This window comes from Ailuropoda melanoleuca, chromosome 5 (genome assembly GCF_002007445.2).
Source record: "Ailuropoda melanoleuca isolate Jingjing chromosome 5, ASM200744v2, whole genome shotgun sequence".
NCBI classification, from domain to species: Eukaryota; Metazoa; Chordata; class Mammalia; order Carnivora; family Ursidae; genus Ailuropoda; species Ailuropoda melanoleuca.
Window position 1 is genome coordinate 43,977,806 of NC_048222.1, and position 20,012 is coordinate 43,997,817.

Consider the following 20,012-nt stretch of genomic DNA (forward strand, 5'->3'; position numbering starts at 1 on the left):
GGGATCTTGGAGGCAGGTCTGCCAGGGCAGCACCTCTCAGAAGAAGCACATCTCTTGGGAAGGGGGAGGGGACAGGTCTGAGCCCATCAGCCCCTTAGCTCAAATACTCCAGGAGCCACGCAGTTCATTGTGGGGTCACCCAGGCTTTGGAGTCAGACAAACCTGGCTTTGAATCCTGGCTTGACTACTGAGGAGTCACGAGACTCTGGGTAAGAATATTAACCTCCTTGAGCTTTTGTCTGGAAAATGGACATATTGATGTGTACTGTGAAGACTACAGATTATGTATGTTGGGATCTGGAATCCAGTAGATGCTTCCTGAATAGGAGCTTTATTGTTATTGTTATATTATTCTCCAGCATGGCAGATGCTTCATTGATGGTTCTATCGTCATAGCTGGGTATGTAATACACAGAGATCTGAACAAAACATCCACCTGGTGGTCCAGTATTTGTGCTCCTGCCGTCCTTTTCCCAGGGCAACCAAGAAGGTGCTGGTGCTGCTAGATTTGCTTTAGGGAAATGGGGACTTTCTCAGGAGAAGAGCCCGGGTTTCTGACCCTCAGGCTGTGTCTCTCCACTCGCTGTATCCACCTGCCTCCTGTCTGGGCTCAGGCAAGTGTTGCCTCCCTAACTGCTCTCAGGCGGTGCTCAGCAGGCCAGGGCTCTGAAGGCTCTACTCCCCACAGTGAGGCTGAACCTGATCCCGGACATGCACCTCCAGGGCCTCCGGTCCCGCTACACTGCCACACAGCTGCACCTGCACTGGGGGAGCCAGAATGACCCGCATGGCTCCGAGCACACTGTCGGTGGGAAGCACTTTGCCGCGGAGGTGAGTGGGGCTGTCACGCTGGCAGAAGCTGCCTGGTGGTGGGTGGTCTGGCACCCCTCCACCTGGCTGGTGGACACGTAAGATCAGAGCACAAGAAAGGGCTGCCTTCAGGCTCCCCACCCCCACCCCTGGCATTAGCAGCAGCACAGGAAGGTAGAGCCACTCCAGCCGCCCTGCAGCTCGTCTGCGATATCCTGGTCCCCTCCCTCTCCTGAACATGCAGAGTTTGCTCTCCATCATTTACTGAATGATGCTGCTCAGAAGGCAATGCTCCCAGGGGGCCACAGAGTGATGCACATTCCCCTTTTCTAGACACCGCCCTTCTGCTTGCACAGATCAAGATCCCATCAGCTTGTCCGGCCGACATAGGTCATCCCCGGCACATAATAACATCTTGACTCTGGCATCTGTGTACTCCAATACCACGGAGCCAACTATGGCCAAGGGCCAAAACCTGTTAGAAGTGTGAGGTACTGCAGTCAATGGAAACAGTGGATGACCCTGCTTATAAGGGTTTGATCAGTGTTACAGAGCTTAGAGATCTCAAGATATCATCAATCAGGGCAGCTTCTTACCCTAGACTTGAGTTACGATCTTAGGATCTGAGAATGTGCTTCAGGAAGCCCATTCTATATAATATTTTGTGTGTATCCCATTGCTGAATCATACTGGGCTAATTGCTTCCCCAAACTTCTGTCTTTCTTCACATGCCATGCTGTTTGCATAGGCCTTTCCCATCCCATCTTTCCTTTCCCTGGGTATAGGTGGTGCTTGGAACCTTGGGACCCAGGGCTACTCTTCTACTTGGCCACAAGCTGAGGGATGACTGGCATTACAATACACAGGACATCATGGCAGTGAGAGACTCAATGAGGATAGTTTGGGATGTCAGCACAGCCCTGTATTATGTTGCTCTGAGGCACTAACCCAAAAGGCCAAAAGAAAACAGGGGGAACGGAGCACTGTGCCTGCCCCCCACCCAGGTGTGCAGAGGGGACATGGGGGTGCTCGAGTTGCTCCATTTCAGAGCTCCCATAGGATAGAACTTGGAAGTGTGGTTCTGAACGTTTACAGGGCAATAAATACAAGGAGATAAATGCTACTAATCAGCCAGGTACATAATGACGTGACCATTCTCTGTTCTCAGTTGCTAAACTGCTTAATGTCTCAGGCTAATTACAGGTCGAGTTACAAGTGTGGCGGGGCTATAATTCTGGCCCAATAGGATGGCACTCTTGGAGGTGCACGTACTTCAAACCAGGCCCATATCTGAACTTCCAGGACTGCAATTTCTCTCAGGCTAATTGCAATGTGGAGGCTTCTACTTACCCATGGGGAATAAAGAAGGAGTTAGGGTGTAGGCTGGGAGAGTTGGGCATTTAAAAATATTTAAATTTATTATATTTTCTGCTCTGAAGCCACACGGTCACCAAGGCCCTGGTGAAGATGGACCATACGTGTCTATAATAGAGAAAATACATGAGGGTGACCCAAAAGTGGCAGATTCTCTATGGAGGGTCCTTGAAAGTGTAGCAGTTCTTCTGGACTGAGTCCTATAAAGAAGACCCTCTTAATCTCAGCGGGGAATTCTGTTCTGTCTGTTTCAGTCTTCATCTCCTCTTGATTTAATCTGAACACAGTAAGAAAAGTGGTGAAACAGACCACGAGCACAAAGGGCAGCTATAACAGGAAATAAGGATCTAGGACCTTCAGGGGTTTAGCCATATAGACATCTCCATTTCTCAAAGCTGGGCCTAGCTAACATGGTATGGGGAAACGTGACGGCCTATATCCTTCATGGGGAAAGGTAGTGAAGTAGGCGCCCCTAAGACATCTTTCATAAAGGACTTAACTTAAAAGAATAAATAATTTTGTATAGTTTTTAAAAATTGAAAAAGTCACTTAAAATGTGGGGAACATTGAGCTCTATTCAATAAAATATGCTTGAATTCTATTTACAACCACGTAAGACAGAAAAAGAGATGAAGAAAAAGAAGAGAGAGAGAAAATCTCAATGTGTTATAGTCCCAAGAGGCAAAGAATCAACAAAAATGTCTATCATATATATAGACCTATCTACTAACACAATTTCTTGGAGGACAGGTGACACCACCTTTTGGATAAAAATTAGGTTAAACATTGTCAGAATTTGTCATAACAATGTCTTAATGCTTAGACTTTTTAAATCCAAGATTTCTCAGGAAGTTCTCTTTTCCTTAGTTTAATAATGACAAGTAATTCTTGCTTTGAAAAAAATGAGCTTAGAATTTTATCTTGTAAAGGTAAGAATCTACATTCAGGGAGTAACATTCTTGTTTTCTGCTATCTTAAAACATGGCCAATTCAATCTATAGAAAAGCCATGCTGTGATTTTTTTCCACCTGAGGGATAAATAGTGTTCTACTCTGGATACAGTTACAATTAAGTTACCACTGGAGGTTTCCTGCCTCAGCTCCTACTACTTCCAGACCAGGTGCAGAGTGGCCAGGCTGAGGCTAGACAAGCTATATGGGACCATTTTCTCCTAGGCTCCAGAATAAGTAGAAAAAAATCAGAGGGGGTGCCTGGGTGGCTCAGTCAAACATCTGCCTCTTGATTTCGGCTCAGGTCATGGCCTTAGGATCATGATCTCAGGGTCGTGAGATTGAGCCCTGCATCTGGCTCCATCCATGTTGGGCATGGAGTCCGCTTAAGATTCTCTCTTTCCCTCTCTCATCTATCTCCTGCTCTAAAAAGAAGGAAGGAAGGAAGGAGGGAAGGAAGGAAGGAAGGAAGGAAANCCTGAGCTGAAGGCAGACGCTTAACGACTGAGCCACCCTGGTGCCCCAGCACCCATGCTTTTTTGTGGCTAGTGTAAAAACCCCTTCCTCCCTCCCTCCCTCCCTCCCTCCCTCCTTCCCTCCCTCCCTTCCTTCCTCCCTCCTTCCCTCCCTATCTATTGTATACCTCGTACTTTCCAAGTACCATATCAGACACGAATATAATGAGTGAATAAGATGGACAGTCTGCCCTGGTAGAGTTTTTGGTCTGGAGGATTGAGAGAAAAAGGAAAACTGGGGAGCCATGAAGGAAAGGGTCTGAGAGGCCTAATCTACCTGGGGCAGGGGTAGAGGAGTTCTGTCCTCCCTGTTGGATTTGAGTCTCCTGCAAAAGCCAAGGGTTCCCATGAGTCGTCCATCCCCTGTGAACAGCTTTTCTTTCACTGCAGTTGCATATCGTCCACTATAATTCGGACCTGTACCCCAATGCCAGCAGCGCCAGTAACAAGTCAGAGGGCCTCGCCGTCCTAGCTGTTCTCATAGAGGTAAGAGATGTTTAAAGGGATTTTACATGAAATTTGAAGCCAGGATGATATCAGACTTGACACCTGGTCCATGAATCCCTGTCTGTTGGATGTTGTATGGCTCACTGTCGTTTTGGCTGTTCTTGCCTCTAGAGATGGAGGTATTCCTCCATAGAGGACCTTCTCTTTTGGCCCGGAGGCAGCTCTTAGCTGGATAGCAGAATGGGCATGTCCTTTGGAACACTGGAAAAACTGAGCCTGAGTTCCTAGCCCTGTTGCATAAAGCTCAGAAGAGCCCGGCTGGACAGGACCTGTGTATAGGGGGTTCAGGAGTGGGCGTCACTCAGTGCTGTCTCATCAGGCGCCTAATCCCTTACAACTCCTGATACCCAAGCTCCACTCTTCCCTGAATCCCAGAAAATGGGGATGTTTCCTGATTTGCTTGCATGTTTTTCCCTAATAAAACAACATGTACCCCATTTCTCGACATGCTTACTTGCCTGACTTGGCTTGTGTGAACTCAAGCTCCCTTAAGTTCTGGTTAGAGAACATGCCAGTTGTGGCTTTAAGGCTCACAGCCTGATAATCAGGAGCACAAGCTATATTCCTTGCCCTGGGACAGGGCCTTGCATCCTGAGATGCAAGAGGACAGGACCATCACCCCAAATCCCTAACAGCCCAGCGATCCCTCATAATTGTCCTAGTAAAGTGCGTCCTCCAGGGAGGATCTTGGTAATGGTGACTCTCTACCCCGAGCTGAGCCCTTCCATGAGCAATGGTCAGACCAGGCTCAGCTGACGGAATTCTGTCCCAGTTCACCTGCCCTGTCTCTGTTGCAGATGGGCTCCTTCAATCCATCTTATGACAAGATCTTCAGGCACCTTCAAGATGTAAGATACAAAGGTAGGGGTCCTTGGATGCATATTCGCCCTCTGTTGGAGAAGGAGGTAGTCACTCCCATGTGACCTGAAGGAAAATGAATTCGGGGGGCAGGTGCATATTCTAGGCTCAGTCCTAGGCCCAGCAGCCCTCTGCCACGGGGAGAAAGGCTGACACTGTTTCCCCACCATGTGTCCCCAGGCCAAGCAGTGCTCATTCCGGGTTTCAGCATCGAAGAGCTGCTTCCTGAGAGGCCTGATGAGTACTACCGCTACAAAGGGTCCCTGACCACACCTCCTTGTCACCCCACAGTGCTCTGGACGGTTTTCCGGAACCCTGTGCAAATTTCCCAGGAGCAGGTAACTGTGCCCTTCTGAGTCAGAGACCACGTGGCACCTCGGTCCCTGCTGTCACCCAGCTCATAATCAACAATTTGGTTTCCTTGCTTAGAGTTTCACTGACGGCTATGCCAAACCTCTCCAAATACCTCAAGTGCCTGGAAGCATGGCAGAAATTACAGGCTGAGCTTCAGAAGTGGAGCTATTGAGTCAAGCTAGGAAAATGAACCCCTCTCCACAGTTCTTACAAACGAGTTGTTAAGCCGCATTTCCTAATATATCCCTCAGTGGCTGTTGCCTCTGTGGCAGGAGAGAGCACGGTTCCTTTACAGGGCAGAATAAAGACAGAGCCAGGTAGATGGTTTAACAAACCAGAGGGCTGGGATTACAGCAGTGAGTAAGCGAGGGTCTCTGCCCTCAAGAAGCTCATAGTCTAGTGCAAAACTGGGGGCACAGAACTCTCAGCAATCATCTCTGACCCTCTCATTTTACAGGTGATGAAAGTAAAAGGTAGACAGATGAGGGAGCTTGTGGGATCACCCGCTGACTGGCCACAAAGCTAAGCCCCAAAGTCAGACCAGAGTTCCTGGTCACTGCCCATCCCTTTGCTTCCCAGAAATTCATCAAGAAGAAAACTGGCTGTCCAGGAGACCCGGCCGGGGCAGTGCCACACATGGGCTTCTGGCCCACCCTGCCCCCGGCCCCTCTTCCCAAGTCCAAGAAGGCCCTCACTGTCACTCTTCTTTTTACGATGAGCTACTGATCTGAGTGACGTAGAAAAATGGCAGCAGGCAGGTGGACAAGAATAAAGATGTGATGAATCCAGAGATGAAATGTGTGGGGAAGCAGCAATACCCCAAGCTAGAAATTGCCTTGGAAACGATTATATAATCTACGTGGGTGTATGAAAATTCTGTGGAACCAGTCGTCAGAGGACCTGTGAAACTCCTGCCTCCCTCTTTTTGTTCCTTTTGATGAGACCATCAGAATAAGCCTCAGGCCCCTCTAATTTAGGGCTGGGTTCCAAAGCGGGCCCAGAAGAGGAATGCCGTGTCCGTGAGAGGCTGAGGAGCCCCTCCGCCACCCAGCAGCTAATAGCACTAACCTCCCTCCAAACCTTGGGAGGAGGGGATGGACCACCTCACCCCGAGCCCCTCCGCCACCCAGCAGCTAATAGCACTAACCTCCCTCCAAACCTTGGGAGGAGGGGACGGACCACCTCACCCCATGCCCAGTCAGCTAGACACCTGCGGGGGAGAGGAACAGTTCTCTGGCTTTCCCACAGCTTTCTGATGTGCCTCCTGCCAAGCCCCAGAGGTCTCTTCCCTATTGAGGTCAGGCAAGAGAGCATCACTCTGCCCATGGGGCGTCTTTCTGCTGCTCCCCTTGCAGCTGCTGGCTTTGGAGACTGCTCTGTACTACACATACGTGGATGACCCATCCCCCAGAGAAATGGTCAACAACTTCCGGCGGGTCCAGGAGTTTGAGGAGAGGCAGGTGTACATCTCTTTCCGACAAGGTGAGAAGATGCGGTGTATGTGGGGAGTGTGGTGCCAAGATACCCATTTTACATGAAGTTGGGTGCCCTGCCCTCGGGCTTTGTCACTGATGCCCTTAGGAGGTGGGTTGCGCACTCTGGCTGCCAAGGGAACCAGGGTAAGAAGCTACTGTGTGTGGGTTTACTGAGGTCACCCTTCACTGCTCTTGACTTCCCTGAGCCTTTGCGGGGAAACACTAGCCAGGGCCTCTAGGCGCCTGGACCAGAGCCCTCATTAAATCTGGTAGTCTCCCACAGATGGGGAAGAGAGGATGCTCTGGGGGACCTCTCTGTTCTGGAGAACTACCTTTCTCTTAAGACACATGATAGGACTGTCTGCATAAGATCCGACTCCGAACTTCTCACCCTAGGCTTTCTTGGCATCAAGGCCCATCTTCATCCTTGCCAGGTGACTCATAGCACCCCCAGCATCACCAGCATCCAGGGAAGGTCCTTTGTAAGGCCTCAGAGAGTGGGCATAATCCACATTTGTAGCCACAGCAGCTCATGGTCTAATATGACAGGACCATCAGGCAAGAAAGTGTCTGCATTCACTGCCCTTTTATCTCCTCTCCTTAAGCACAGGAACACAGGAGCTATACTGAATGAAGCTTGAAGTTTGGTTTAGTCCTAATGCTATGAAAGCTCAGTTCTTCCTTTTAAATCTGTAACCATAACTCCCCAGAAGAACATTTAACATCTTTATTTGTTCAATACCTATGTCAATACTGTTGGAAGCCGGAGGTCCAGGGAAACAGGTAAGGGAGCACTCTTGGGGGCCACACCCTTCTTCAAACCTCCAAGTTCACTTTCTCACGGAGATTCTTGAACTACTCCGGATACGGGGATCGCAAGTGGTCAGAAGCAGGGTAGGTCTGTGGAAGTTCCACTTTATCTCCTACATCACTTGTGACGGAACTGGGCCAGGTGATCATATCTAAAGATGACCCAACTAACCCCTCTGTCTGAGAATCAGCTCTTGACTCACCTGGTGTACCTGTTTTGTTGTTGTTGTTCCTTTCTTATTGTGTGAGATTACAACTACCACTGACTAAGCTTATTAAACATGGGAAGATTATATTTCAAGGCCCTTGCCAGAAAGCTTTAGAAGCATGCCTTTCTGAACTGACCCATACACACGGTCAGAATTAGGCTCTTCTGTCAGTTACTGAATCAAGAACTTCCCAGGATTTTATCTCTTGTGCTCGTCTCTCCAGATACCACCAGTTAAGTAATTTCTCTTTTCCTCAGTTTCCCGGTCTGAAAACTGAATCTGTGAACAATGGCCCCTCCTACAACTTGAGAATGTATATGATGATGACTGTCGGCTTCTCTTCTAGGAAATGCCTCAAGTGTGCAGAATTATCGCTTTGTGATCTCTTTTGAATATAAATTTTTCTTTTCCTGTTCTTCAAAATGGAGTACGTAGTAGTCAAGGGTTAAATGGAAAATACTTCAACTCTTCAATAAAATAAAAAACATAAAAAGTCTGCCTGGAGATAAAGGACTGGGCCCATATAGATAAGGTAGAATTTTGTTTGTGATTCAAAGATAGTAATCAGATCCCTTCTCTGGGCTGGTCTATACAAGTCACAGGGGATACGGTGATAAATACTCCCCCATAAATACTCCCACATAGACAGAATACCTAGGTCCAAGGCCTCAGTTTGTTTCCTCCTGGCTGTACGATGTAAGCAAATCATGTCCCTTCTTCGGCCTCGGTTTCTTCAGCCATAAAATGATAGGTCGGGCTAGGTGAGCTAACATCCTTTCAGTGCTAACGTGGTACATGATTCTAAGTGGACACTAACAACTGCCCATCCTCACTTTACATTGCAGGGACAGTGTTTGAGGACAGTTACAGAGGATCAGAAGAAACATGCAGGAACTTGAGTCTGACACCCCAAAGTAACCTCTACTTGTAACAGTGGACTGGGGCATTGGGAATAATTAGCCATCTTCTTAGACCGGCTCAGGTCTAAGTTGGCGCTCCTGGAATGGGCAGTGTAGTCAGGCCTGTGGCAGAGCGCTTCAGTAGACTGTCCTAATCTAGCTGGGAACTTGAGGGGCCTCTCAGCAGAAGCCTGGAGCCTGACTCCAAGCGTAGGATATCAGGTTCAAAGCCCAAATGCAGCTTTGCCACTGCCTTTCCTGAACGGTTCACCTGGAACTGCTGTTTCCAAGGGCCCAGGCTGGACCCAGCTCTCCCCTTGGAGATAGAAACCATGGCAGTCCAAGGCAAACCGGCTCATTTGGAGGCTGATTATAGAAACTTGGCCAGAATTGTCCCCTCCCGCGTACTTCTCAAAGACACAGGCTGCTAACAGGGCTGTTTCCCAAGGAGCAATGGGGAGGGCAGCCCCAAAGGAGTGAAGCCCCAGATCTCACCCCTCAGGGACACCTGCATTCATGAGGGCCCTCTCACACCAACTTGGAGGGGATTCAGGCTGTAACTTGCCATTTCAGTTTATGAGGTGACCCGTTTGTCAGTGTGAGCCTTGAGCAATTCGAACTTATGTATTTATACACTCTTACCAGGAGAAAAGTAATGTAAAGGAAATCCTCTAGGAGAGAAAGTACAAGGACTTCGGGATTAGACTCTGAGGTTTAGCCAAACTGGAAAGATTGGGACTGAATCATTTAGCTTGACCATGCTTTTTTCTCAACTGTGCTTAGAAAAGGGATGAAGAACTTGGTTTCTGTCCTTAAGAGGCAGTAGTCTGTCCTTCAGCCATCAAAAAGAATGAAACTTTGCCGTTTGCAATGGTGTGGATGGAACTAGAGAGTATTTTGCTAAGAGAAATAAGTCAGTCAGAGAAAGACAAATACCATATGATTTTACTCATATATGGAATTTAAGAAACAAAACAGATGAATATAGGGGAAGGGAAGGAAAAATAAAATAAGAACAGAGAAGTTGGCAAACCGTAAGAGACTCTTAACTACAGGAGACAAACTGAGGGTTGCCGGAGAGGAGGTGGGTGGGTGACGGGGTAACTTGATGGGCATTAAGGAGGGCGCCTGAGGGAATGAGCACCGGGTGTACATGCAACTGATGAGACACTGGATTCTACCCTTGAAACTCAGAGTAAACTGTATGTTAACTAAATTGAATTTAAATTAAAAAATTTTAAAAATAATAAGATGCTGAAAAAAAAGAAAAAAAAAGGAGCAGTCTGTCCTTGAGGGCAGACTTAAGCAGTCTGTACTAACTGTGAGCGAGCCCTAGCTCAGGGTCTCTCAGCCTTGGTGCTACTGACATTTTGGGCTGGGTAATTCTCACGGGGGCTGGCCTGTGCACGGTAGCGTTAGCAGCACCCCCAGCCTCCCCCCACTAGATACCCGTGATATCTCCCCAATTCTGACTGCCAGAAATGTCTCCAGACATTGCCAAAGTCTCCAGGGCAGGAGAGGCAAAATTGAGAACCGCTGCCCAAGGACTGCACAAAGACTTTCCTAGGCTCAGACTGGTTTTCTTTTTTCATTCGTATCACAGGATTCTGGAGTTTTCTATCAAATGCCTTGGTCTTTATTCTATTACAGCATGACATTTTTAAATTGCCTTTTAAAAAATTTATGTATTTACTTATTTATTTGAGAGAGAGAAAGAGAGAGCAAGTGGGGGAGGAGCAGAGGGAGAGGAATAAGCAGACTCCACACTGAGTGCAGAGTCTGACACGGGGCTCGATCCCATGACCCCAAGATCAGGATCTGAGCCAAAATCAAGAGTCGGGCGCTCAACCAACCGAGCTACCCAGGTACCCCTACAGCATGACATTTTCAGTGTGGTGATGATTACCCCTGAAAGCAAAAGGTTGTTGGGTTATTAAGGTAGAACAGCCAAACTCAAGAGAAACCCTGTTCCCCATCTTCCTCTAGGATTTGAATATACCTTCTTTTTCTGTAATTGGGTACATCTAAGGCTAAGAGAAGTGGATGAGAGAGAGCCACATAAACCACTCTATCAGGGGTTCCGATGCCTCTGCGGCAGCAACTTGCTTCCGAATCTCCTTATCATTTTTCTCCCTTGCTTTCGTACCATTTTCTTCCTCATGTGTGTTGTGTTTCTTGTTGCCTTTAGTTAAAATGCCCACTCTTTGTGGAGAGGTGAAACTCACGTGAGGCACTTTGTTTAGCTCTTAGAAAGCACTTGCCTCTTCCAAGGGGCACAAACAAAAGACGAGCTAACGAGAGGACGCAGACTCATTGTCCTCAAGGAGCGATTCCAGAGAGGGGAACACAGCCTGGGAACAAAGCAGACCTCACAGAAGTCAGATGCCCTCTGTGAGGAAGGAGAAAGATGGCAGGGGCAGATCTACAGTCCACGGGCCTGATTCTTGGTTCCTTCAAGTTGACCTCTTCCTAGCTAAACATACCAACCCTGGGTCCTAATGGTGACAGGTCATAAAGGAAGAGCCTATCAAACCAAAATGCTAACGTTATCTAGCCCTATTTTTAATATTGCCAGGGCAATGGACACTTGAGGGACAAGGGGATGCCAGAGAGTTTCTATAATCACATCCGTAGTGGGCTTGCTCTGAGCAACTGCATGTCACCGCCGCAGAGCCTGGAGCCAGGCGAGGCACACTTAGACAGGGGCGCCGGACAGTAGAGGGGGGCTTTCAGTCACGGTACATCTGTGCAGTAGCACACTTAGAATCTGCTTGACCCTGCGGGACCCGGGTAGTTTTATAAAACCTTTAAAAAAGAGGAAAGAAATCTTACAAAGCTAAGATGGCTAATTATCTACTTTCTGTGACTAGAATGTATGCTTTGTGATTACTGATCTTGTGTTTCCAAAAGTTCTATTTTTAAATAAAATCTATTAGATGGAAAGTATCATCAAGTCTACCAAGGTATCCAAATGAAAGACCAGAGGAGTTCCCATCTTCAAATTCCCCTGGATATGGGGCACTGAACGGTGGGGAGTAATCGTCAAATGTGCTAAGAAGTCCCTGGTCCCTTCATCTAGTGCTAGGTACTATGCCACGTGTTTCCAGAGCACACCCCAAGTCAGGCACTGTGGGGAACAGAAAACCCCAGTGTGGATGTTCTCTTGCTCCTAAGAGCAAGCCTCTGGCACAGAGCAGACCAGGTAGGAAGTCAGCAGGCTGGACCCCCTCTGGTGAGCTGGCCCCAGCTCTCTTCCCAGTACTTCCCCTCCCTGGCACCCGTCCACGCCATGTAGGGCCGCCCTTAGCATGCTACTGCTTTTACCTGTGCACACACAATTCCCTGCACCTGGGATGCCCCTCGCCTCTCTCACCTGAAGAATTCTTTCAAGAACCAATTCTAGTCATTTAATTCCAGAAATCCTCCCTGTTGCCCTGAAGGTGACTTAGAATTTCCTTCAATGCAGCTGGAACAACCGGCTCATCTCCGTGGCAGTTCTTAGCCTTCCACAGGGTAATGACTTACTGCCGTAGAGAGAAACAGAATAAGCACGTCTAGATTATCCACGCACACTACGAGCCCGCTAAGGACGGGGACTATTGGCATCTTACTTTGGCGGCAGGCACTATGCCTGGAGCTCACTGGGAGCTTGAAAGAATGTAGCCCACCCGTGTCCCTGCTCCCCCCCTCTCCAACGTCTTCTCTGCAGAACCATTTGAACATAAGCCTGGCCAGTTGTCCCACTCTAGTTTCAAGTCCTATTTTGCTTTGTTTTCAATTTGCCACCAGCGTTCAAATCAATCCATTTGTCTAAGGAACATTAAAGATCAGAGCTTAGCTGTCAAGTTTTGAAGTCCTGGGAGAGAGTTGCCTAGGGAAGTTGTCAGGCTTTTTCTGTTGCTCTGGCCTGGAATAAAAGTCTGACCACCTACCATTCCTTCAGCACAGACAGCCTGAGGCTGGTCACAGAAGGGAGCTGAGAGTACTAAGCATCAGTACTAAGCTCAGTAACCCACACCTACTGCTTCAGAATTTAGGCCCCTCAGAGCAACGTGGCTTCTGTCCTGAGCCTGCAGCCCTATAATCTGGAAGGCAAAGCCCTCAGTCCCTATCATGGTTGTCACAAACCAGCTCCCTCATGTAATCTGCTGGTATCTCTTTGGCAGATTTATTTGTAGAAATTACTTCCTTTTGGGATTCCCTACTGTCCATAAGAAAAGCTCCCCAATTAAGTATGTTCTCCAAAGATAGTTATGGTCTGTGGTCATTGAGGGCAGCTTCCTTGCTTTTCTTACCAAAGTCTCATCCAAAGACCGGACTAGCATCTCAGTTACTTCAGTCTGTGACTTGTATTAGGCATAATAAGAGCTTTTATCATCCAAAAGGGGATTTTATGTATTTAACCTATCAAATCCCTGCTAAACCAAAACTCCTCTTGTCTCTTTTAATAAGACTGGAGACTGCTACAGGCATACACATATACATAAGATGTATACATATGTACAGACATATATGTAAGTATGTAAGACGTCGCTCACCAAAACAGTCCATACTTGAAAATGATATTTTGAAAGGACAAGGATTGTATTCTGTTTGAATAAATAGAATTGCAAATAGACCTAAAAAATGCTAGAATTGTTCCAGGAACTGCAAGCTGTGTAAGTGGGGTGCTTGTTTCTTCGTCTGGGCTGCTCCGTGTGTGCACTTGAGGCTTCGGAAGACCTCAAAAGCAGTTAACCGGCACCCCTCGGTCCAGCAAGATAGCAGCAGAAGATGCAGCTCCTGAGCCAGCCAGAACAGGTAGCACGGCCCCTGCAGCAAGCAGCTTGTCTGTCTTCTCCGGGGACCTGTGCCTTCCTGCAAGAGGCATGTGACAATCAAGCTCTTCTGTATCTGTGTGATTTCCTCCTGTGTCATACTGCCCTATCTTTGCTCGCCCTGACCTGTACTGGAGCACTTTATGGAGAGCAGGCAGCTCTCCCACATCTGTGGGGCATGCACCTCCTACCGACCAGCTCAGAAGCCCCTTCGCTGTGTTCTCATGCAGTAGCTCTGGTGGGCCTTCGCTGTCAATCAGCCTGTGTCTGTCTCTCCTGTCTCGCTGTTCTTCAGTGGGAACTGCCTATCTTATTGGACAATTAGAACAAGCCATTTCTTTGTTTAATCTGCAAATGAATGTCTCTGGCTGTGTCCCTTCCTCCATCATCCGTGTTGCCTATTCTCTACGACACCCCAGAGGCTCTGCTGTGACGCAGGCTTCGGCGTCTCTCTCCGGGCTCTAGTTCTTCAGCTGCCCCAACACCTATCCCTGTGTGCCTCAAGTCTCCCTGACTTTCTCTCTCCCGTTAGTTAGCAGAATGGGACCCAAGCTCTGTGGACTTTATCGCTCTCTGCAGAGAAGTCCTGCTTCCTTGATGGTTGGTGCCATCTCAGCTGGCAGAAGGCAGCATCCTGACATTGTCCTGCCCCAGGCTTCTTTAGGGGTAGACTTCCGAAGAGGTGACACCCTCACTGCCGCTCCTCTTCCACAGTGACTTATGCTCTTCGCTTGCTCAGTCAAGCTGCTTTGTTTTTGCTGCATCAACATCTTGGCTGAAAAGCATCTGTCCCGGGCTCTGGGGCTTTCCTTGTCTTTGTGTTTGCTTGCTCATTTCATTATTTCCACAGAGAGGCAACTCAGGCCCTCACAAGAAGTCAACTAGGAGCCAGGAACCCTGCTGAGAGCCCTGGATTAAATTAGGCTGTAGTTTATAGGGCCTAATACAGCCAAGGGCAACCAGATTTCCCTCCATGAGCCACCAACCAGGGCCAGGGGCTCTCGGGAAAAGTCCCATCCCTGGGGGGTCTTGCTTCTGTAGACTTGGCTCTGCTCCCTAAACTCCTGGGGGCACTTCCTCCAGCCTGAAGTGCAGCTGGTCAGCTGTCTGGGGGCCTGTGTGGCTCTCCAGATGTCTGAGGTGACTGTGAAAGCGATGACTCTAGAAACTGCCCAGTCTGGATGGCTTAGCCAAGTATTTAGGCTTACCGGTGGTCTTACGTGATGAGAACTAGTTTGGTACTACCAGCTCTGGAGTTTTAGGAACAAAGAACAAAAGTATATTTCATCAAAAGGCTTGGAAAAGAAACCATGACCAGTTGTGTAGTTTTGGTGGTTGTTTTTAAGATCTTAGAAGCCTCGGCTGCCTCTAGGTACCTTAAAAACCCAAATACCAAACGACAGTGTGATAGGCTGCAGGCTGTGCAGAGAACACAGCACATGCGACACAAATACCAGGCGCTCTCCCCAGGGGAGACTCCTGAGTGTCTCCCTAAGCCACACACTAGTCCTTGTGTTCAGGTTACAAGAAGAGACTTGGGACTGGGAATCAGTCCACGGGAGACACTCTCTCTGCCACTTGGGAGGCCATGGGCTGCTGATGGTGGCCAGTAAGAGCCAAGAGAATAGGCCACCCTGTACTTTGTGGATAGCTCCTCTCCATAGCCACTCTGCTCATCCTTACAGCAGCCTGCGGCCACCTGGGGATGCAAGACCAGAGACTCCAAGGGGCCAGCCTCAGACGAGGGAGGCTGTACGCTCCATATGAGACTGTGGAAGAAGACAGTAGGGAAAGGACACAGGGCTGATGGCTCCAGGGGAATCAACTAGACTCTGGCCACACAACAGGAAAAGGGGGTGAGCAAAACCTCATCCTGCAGTCTCAGGTCTGGTTCCCCAGGGTGTCAAGGGCCCCCGAGTGTGAGTCCCTGGCTCTTTGCTGGTGTCTCACAACTGGTCAGGGCTCTCCCAGGGTCTGAGTCATCACACTGGAGTCTGTGGGCACAGGCTCTCCAGAGTGTCAGGCTGGGTGGCCAATATCTGCACAACTCTGGCTTCCAACACGAACCAGAACAAGCCATGAACCAACACTACACATGCACATACGTGGTAGGGTTTCTACTGAGGTCAGAAAACCACCAGACAAGAGGGGATGTGCAACACAGACCTTCTTTAGATGGAGGACCTGACTGGGAGAATGGGGAGTAGTTCTAAGAAACTGGAAGAAGCATGCTGAGGTAACCCAGGGGGACTTCAAGACTGGGCTCCTCTGTCTTACTCAAGAAGATGGGCTCACCCATGACCCTCCCCCAGGGAGGTCCCTAGGAGGCTGGCTATGGGATTTTACCTCAGATAGTTGGGCACTATTTCAGCCCCACTGAGGACCCCTAACTCATCCCAATAATAACTCTCTGAGAGAAGCACAATCTCCTGGTTCCACAAAGCAGAGAAGGGAGGCGGGTATCAGGGAGGGGTTTCTACAGTTTACCCAGTGGGGCCAAAGCAAAAACACAACCAAATCATGACAAGACTGGATAGGGTTGGGGCAGAAGTCTACTGACAGGCTCCAACTAAACCTTGCCAGCCCCTGCCAGCCAGAACCTGGCCAATTCTCTACCGATGAAGAGGGGTAGGTGTCCGAGAAGCAGATAATAGCCTGCCCAAGTAGACTCTGAGCCTTACCCTCCCTCATCTTCCACTTTTAGCCATGTTGTACTAAAAACTGAAGTCTTGTCCTAGCAAAGAGACCGCTGTGATAAAGGAGAATTGGAGAGGGAGAGCACAGTGTGAATTCCTAAGGTGCACAATTCCCTCTATACCATCGGACACCTGAGTCAAGAGTGAATACTCCCAGAAAGTCTGCATAAGCCCTGTACTTCCAACCAAACAAACGGTGCAGCTTCACTCAACACACTGGTCAAATCCACCATGGTTTAACTTGGTTAATTTTCAACCTTTTCCTCTCCCCTTTGAAGTGCAAGACCTTACGTACGCAGGACTGAGTCTGGGTATGTGGCCTGCCGGCCTTGCATGCTGTAGCTGGGTGATTGCTGTGATTTTTGCTGTGATCTGGGCCTATGATACTTCCAAGCCCATCCTCCCTGCTTCTCTGTGCTGTCGCTCTGGGTCCTGGCCCTCTCCTTGCTGTGGGTCCCACCTTCAAATCACTCTATGATTCAAAGATGAACTACCAATCAAATGCTTCCGTAATGAAAGACCTAATTACTCTACAGCATGTGTACACTCAATGAGCCTAACCAAGACCTCTGTTGGCCATGCTGGGAAGACGTTGCCTAAGAACAGGTCTAAGCCCAGTGTGGAGGTTGGGTGATGGGAGGTTGGGTGAACTCGGCCTTGGGCTCCTGGTTGTTTTGGACTATTTAGGACTGTGCAATGGAGCTTGTGAGCAAAGCCGATAGAGGCTTCCCAGTGGGCCTTAACTCCAGCAAGCCAAGACAGAGTAAGTCCTTATTCTGTAGCCCAGGGTTTCTCCAAGTATGGTTCATGAACCACATACATCAGCATCAGCTAGAGCTGTTGGATAAAAATGAAGATTCCTGGGCCCCACTCTAGACTGAATCAGTCTGATGCTCGGGCTTAAAAAAGTCTACATTTTAAACAAGCTCTTCAGACGATCCTGGTGCAAGTTTGCAAATCCCTGCTGGAGAATGACTATGGTTTGAAAATGGCTCTAAGTACTCCAGCCAGTTCTGCTAAGCCAAAGACCAGAACCTGAGAACAGAAATGGGGAAATTACATCCTTCTGTGGCAGATTACACAGCTGTCACTTGACTTCACATCCATGTGCCATGGGATGAGACACAGGGGAAGGGGGGACTGTAATGCATGTTCACTGCCTCTTCACCAGGCATCGTCCTTTCAGTGGTCCTGGCTGGCGTTCTTGGCATCTGTGTTGTCCTGGCAGTGTCCATTTGGCTCTTCAGAAGAAAGAAGAGGTGAGCTGGTTTTGGTTCAAAATGAGAGTTAGGTAGCTTATTCGTCCATGAGGATTGATGTGTCTGGGAAGGCAGTCTGCAGAATGAAGAGCCCCTGTCACCTGTACCAACACTTATCCTAGGAGTGCTGTTTCCCAAACACCATTGCCCCCAGCCTCCTTTGCATGAGACACTGGATCATTACGCTCAGAGGTGGAGGTGTGTCTGCCAGCCCTGCTGCTGTGGCCAACACCTTAAGACAAGTCTCTTGATTTGGGGGTGGGGGTGTCCCATTGCCTAAACACAAGCAGCAAGGCTGTCTTCTTTCTAACATCTTCACATCTGGGTTATTTTGTCTCTGAATCCAAAAAGAAAAATGAAGGAAAACTTGATTTATCACTCCTATTAACTACTAATGCCTTTTGCTCATGTTTTTATTGTCATGTTTGGTTTTTCTAAAACCAATTTATTTATTTTTTACAATGTATAAAAAAAAAGTTTCCAGGAATCCTATTATGGAATCAAAGGTTTAAAGTTGGGGTGGTCATGAGACTTTCTTCAAAATGCAGGTCTGATATCGTCAGCTGTTACAGGAGAACAGTTGGAAAATGACCACGTTCCTTTAATACGTTATTTGGGGGGCATTCCTCCCAAGACCATCAGAACAGGGGAAAGGTCCCCACAAGGGAAATCTGACCCCTAAAATCCATCTCATTCCATAGCAGGGTCAGGCTGCTCTCTGCTTGTCTCTTCTCTTTAACTGAGACTCGTATGTTCTTCTTGTTCCAGTAGCAAAAAAGGTGAAAACAAAGGGGTCATTTACAAACCAGCCATCAAGAAGGAGACTGAAGCCCATGCCTGAGGCCCCACAACTCGCCGGCACATCCAAGGAAGAACTTTGCTTTGGACACTCCACACTGTGGCTCCCTAGATGTTTGAAATACCTGAGGGTTCTCTGAAGCTCAACCCACAAATGCCCCAGACCCACAAGGGGACTCTAGGTGGGGGCCCTCCCATCCTGATGCCACAGCCACTACCAGTACATCTGTGGATGGGAAGAACTCGTCAAAGAGGCAGGAACTCTGAGCTGCCTACTTCATCTGTGTGACACCATGAAGTTGTCTGGATTCTGGGGGCACAAACCAAGTCACCCACTGGGGGCTGTTATTGGTCAGAAAACACTTTCACCCAGGGATTCACTTGAGTGTGGTTTCAAGGATCCTGGAAATTCTGCTTCTTGTCCAAGCCTTCAGACCAAAATGTCCATTCTCTGCTTAGGTTTTGCTTTTGAGACTCTGTTTCTTTCCTCAGGGACGGGGTTGTTTTCCTCTGATTTCCTTCTGCTATGACAAAACTTCTGGTCTGACCTTACAACTGAGAGGAAGAATGATACAGGAAGGGTCAAGATGTCAGAGGCAAAAGAAAACAAAAGCTATTCTTTGAAACACAGTAGAGGCATTTCCAAAGCCCAGTCAACCTCACTGAATGGACCCGAGACAGAGACAGAATGAGAAGACACACAAGGTCTGGAGGAACTGAATTTGGAGTCAGAACTGGAGTCAGAGGTGGTCTGTCAAGTCCTAAGTGTAAGAAGGACAGAATATTAAGCCTGAGCCCAACCTCATATCAGCAGCGCAGTGATGCTTTGTACTTCACAGATTCTACAAAGAATTAGGCTATTCCTTGAAAAGTGTTGTTGCTTTCTCTCTCCTAGAGTAGATATGAGTTCTGAGATGACCCAAACTGCTTTTGAATGTAGAGGAAATAGGCAGAAGAAAAATGACTGAAGAGCTTTGTCTCTTGCCCGGCTTTCTTTTTGGCTACTTCTGTGGCATTCCTACCGCCAGTGCACCTACTTCCCTGACTTTGAGGACGTTGAGTCATGGCTTGGTTAAAACCTATATTCAAGCTGTGAAAGCAGGAGTTATCTGGGCAGGCATCACGGTATTCAGGGACCATTAATAATGGAATGTTACAGAGATGCTTCACGGCCTTCTACCCAAGTCACAGTTTCTGAGAAGACTTAACTCTTTCATAGATGCAAGAGCCCCACGGAGACCGGTTAATTCCATGACTGAGAAGGAGCCTCCACCACCAACCTCTCATGGCCAGCACCTGGCAGTTCACAGAGAACTTTCTGATTCCTGGTCTCATTTTGACAGCACAGAATATCCTACCAAAGCACAGGTTTCTTTATAACATCTTTTTCCTTCTACTCCTCCCTCTCGCTCGGAGAACAGTCTTCTCCCTTCTCTACCATCATGACTTTTTGTAGTGGTGGCAAACCCCATGGCTTTGTAGCTAGTTTGCTAAACAGAGTTACAGAAGACCTAATGAACACTGAGATGTGTGTGTGCACAAGATCTCTGGCCTTGGAGTCTGGGGAGGCATCATCACCTTGCCATTAGCATGCCTGATGCTGATCAAATGACAGCAGGGACAAGCCTCATGACGGAGCAACGCTGCCAATCAGAAACAACATAAATCACTCCAGAGCCCT

At 48.3% G+C, this 20,012-nt stretch overlaps 1 protein-coding gene across 4 annotated transcripts in view; it reads left to right on the top strand.

Annotated features, from left to right (window-relative positions):
• Positions 1–19,397, top strand: part of CA12 (carbonic anhydrase 12) — a 52,242-nt gene extending 32,845 nt beyond the window's left edge. The window contains exons 4-11 of one of the 4 annotated variants that reach the window (XM_034660867.1): positions 689–831; positions 4,040–4,135; positions 4,954–5,017; positions 5,195–5,352; positions 6,724–6,850; positions 16,553–16,585; positions 17,446–17,533; positions 18,305–19,397. In XM_034660867.1, the coding sequence (XP_034516758.1) occupies positions 689–831; positions 4,040–4,135; positions 4,954–5,017; positions 5,195–5,352; positions 6,724–6,850; positions 16,553–16,585; positions 17,446–17,533; positions 18,305–18,374 (779 nt within the window). In that variant the 3' untranslated portion in view covers positions 18,375–19,397. Of the gene's footprint in view, positions 1–688; positions 832–4,039; positions 4,136–4,953; positions 5,018–5,194; positions 5,353–6,723; positions 6,851–16,552; positions 16,586–17,445; positions 17,534–18,301 lie in introns of all 4 variants that reach the window. The other 3 variants (XM_034660866.1, XM_034660869.1, XM_034660868.1) reach the window with 3 other exon arrangements.
• Positions 19,398–20,012: the final 615 nt, after the last annotated feature.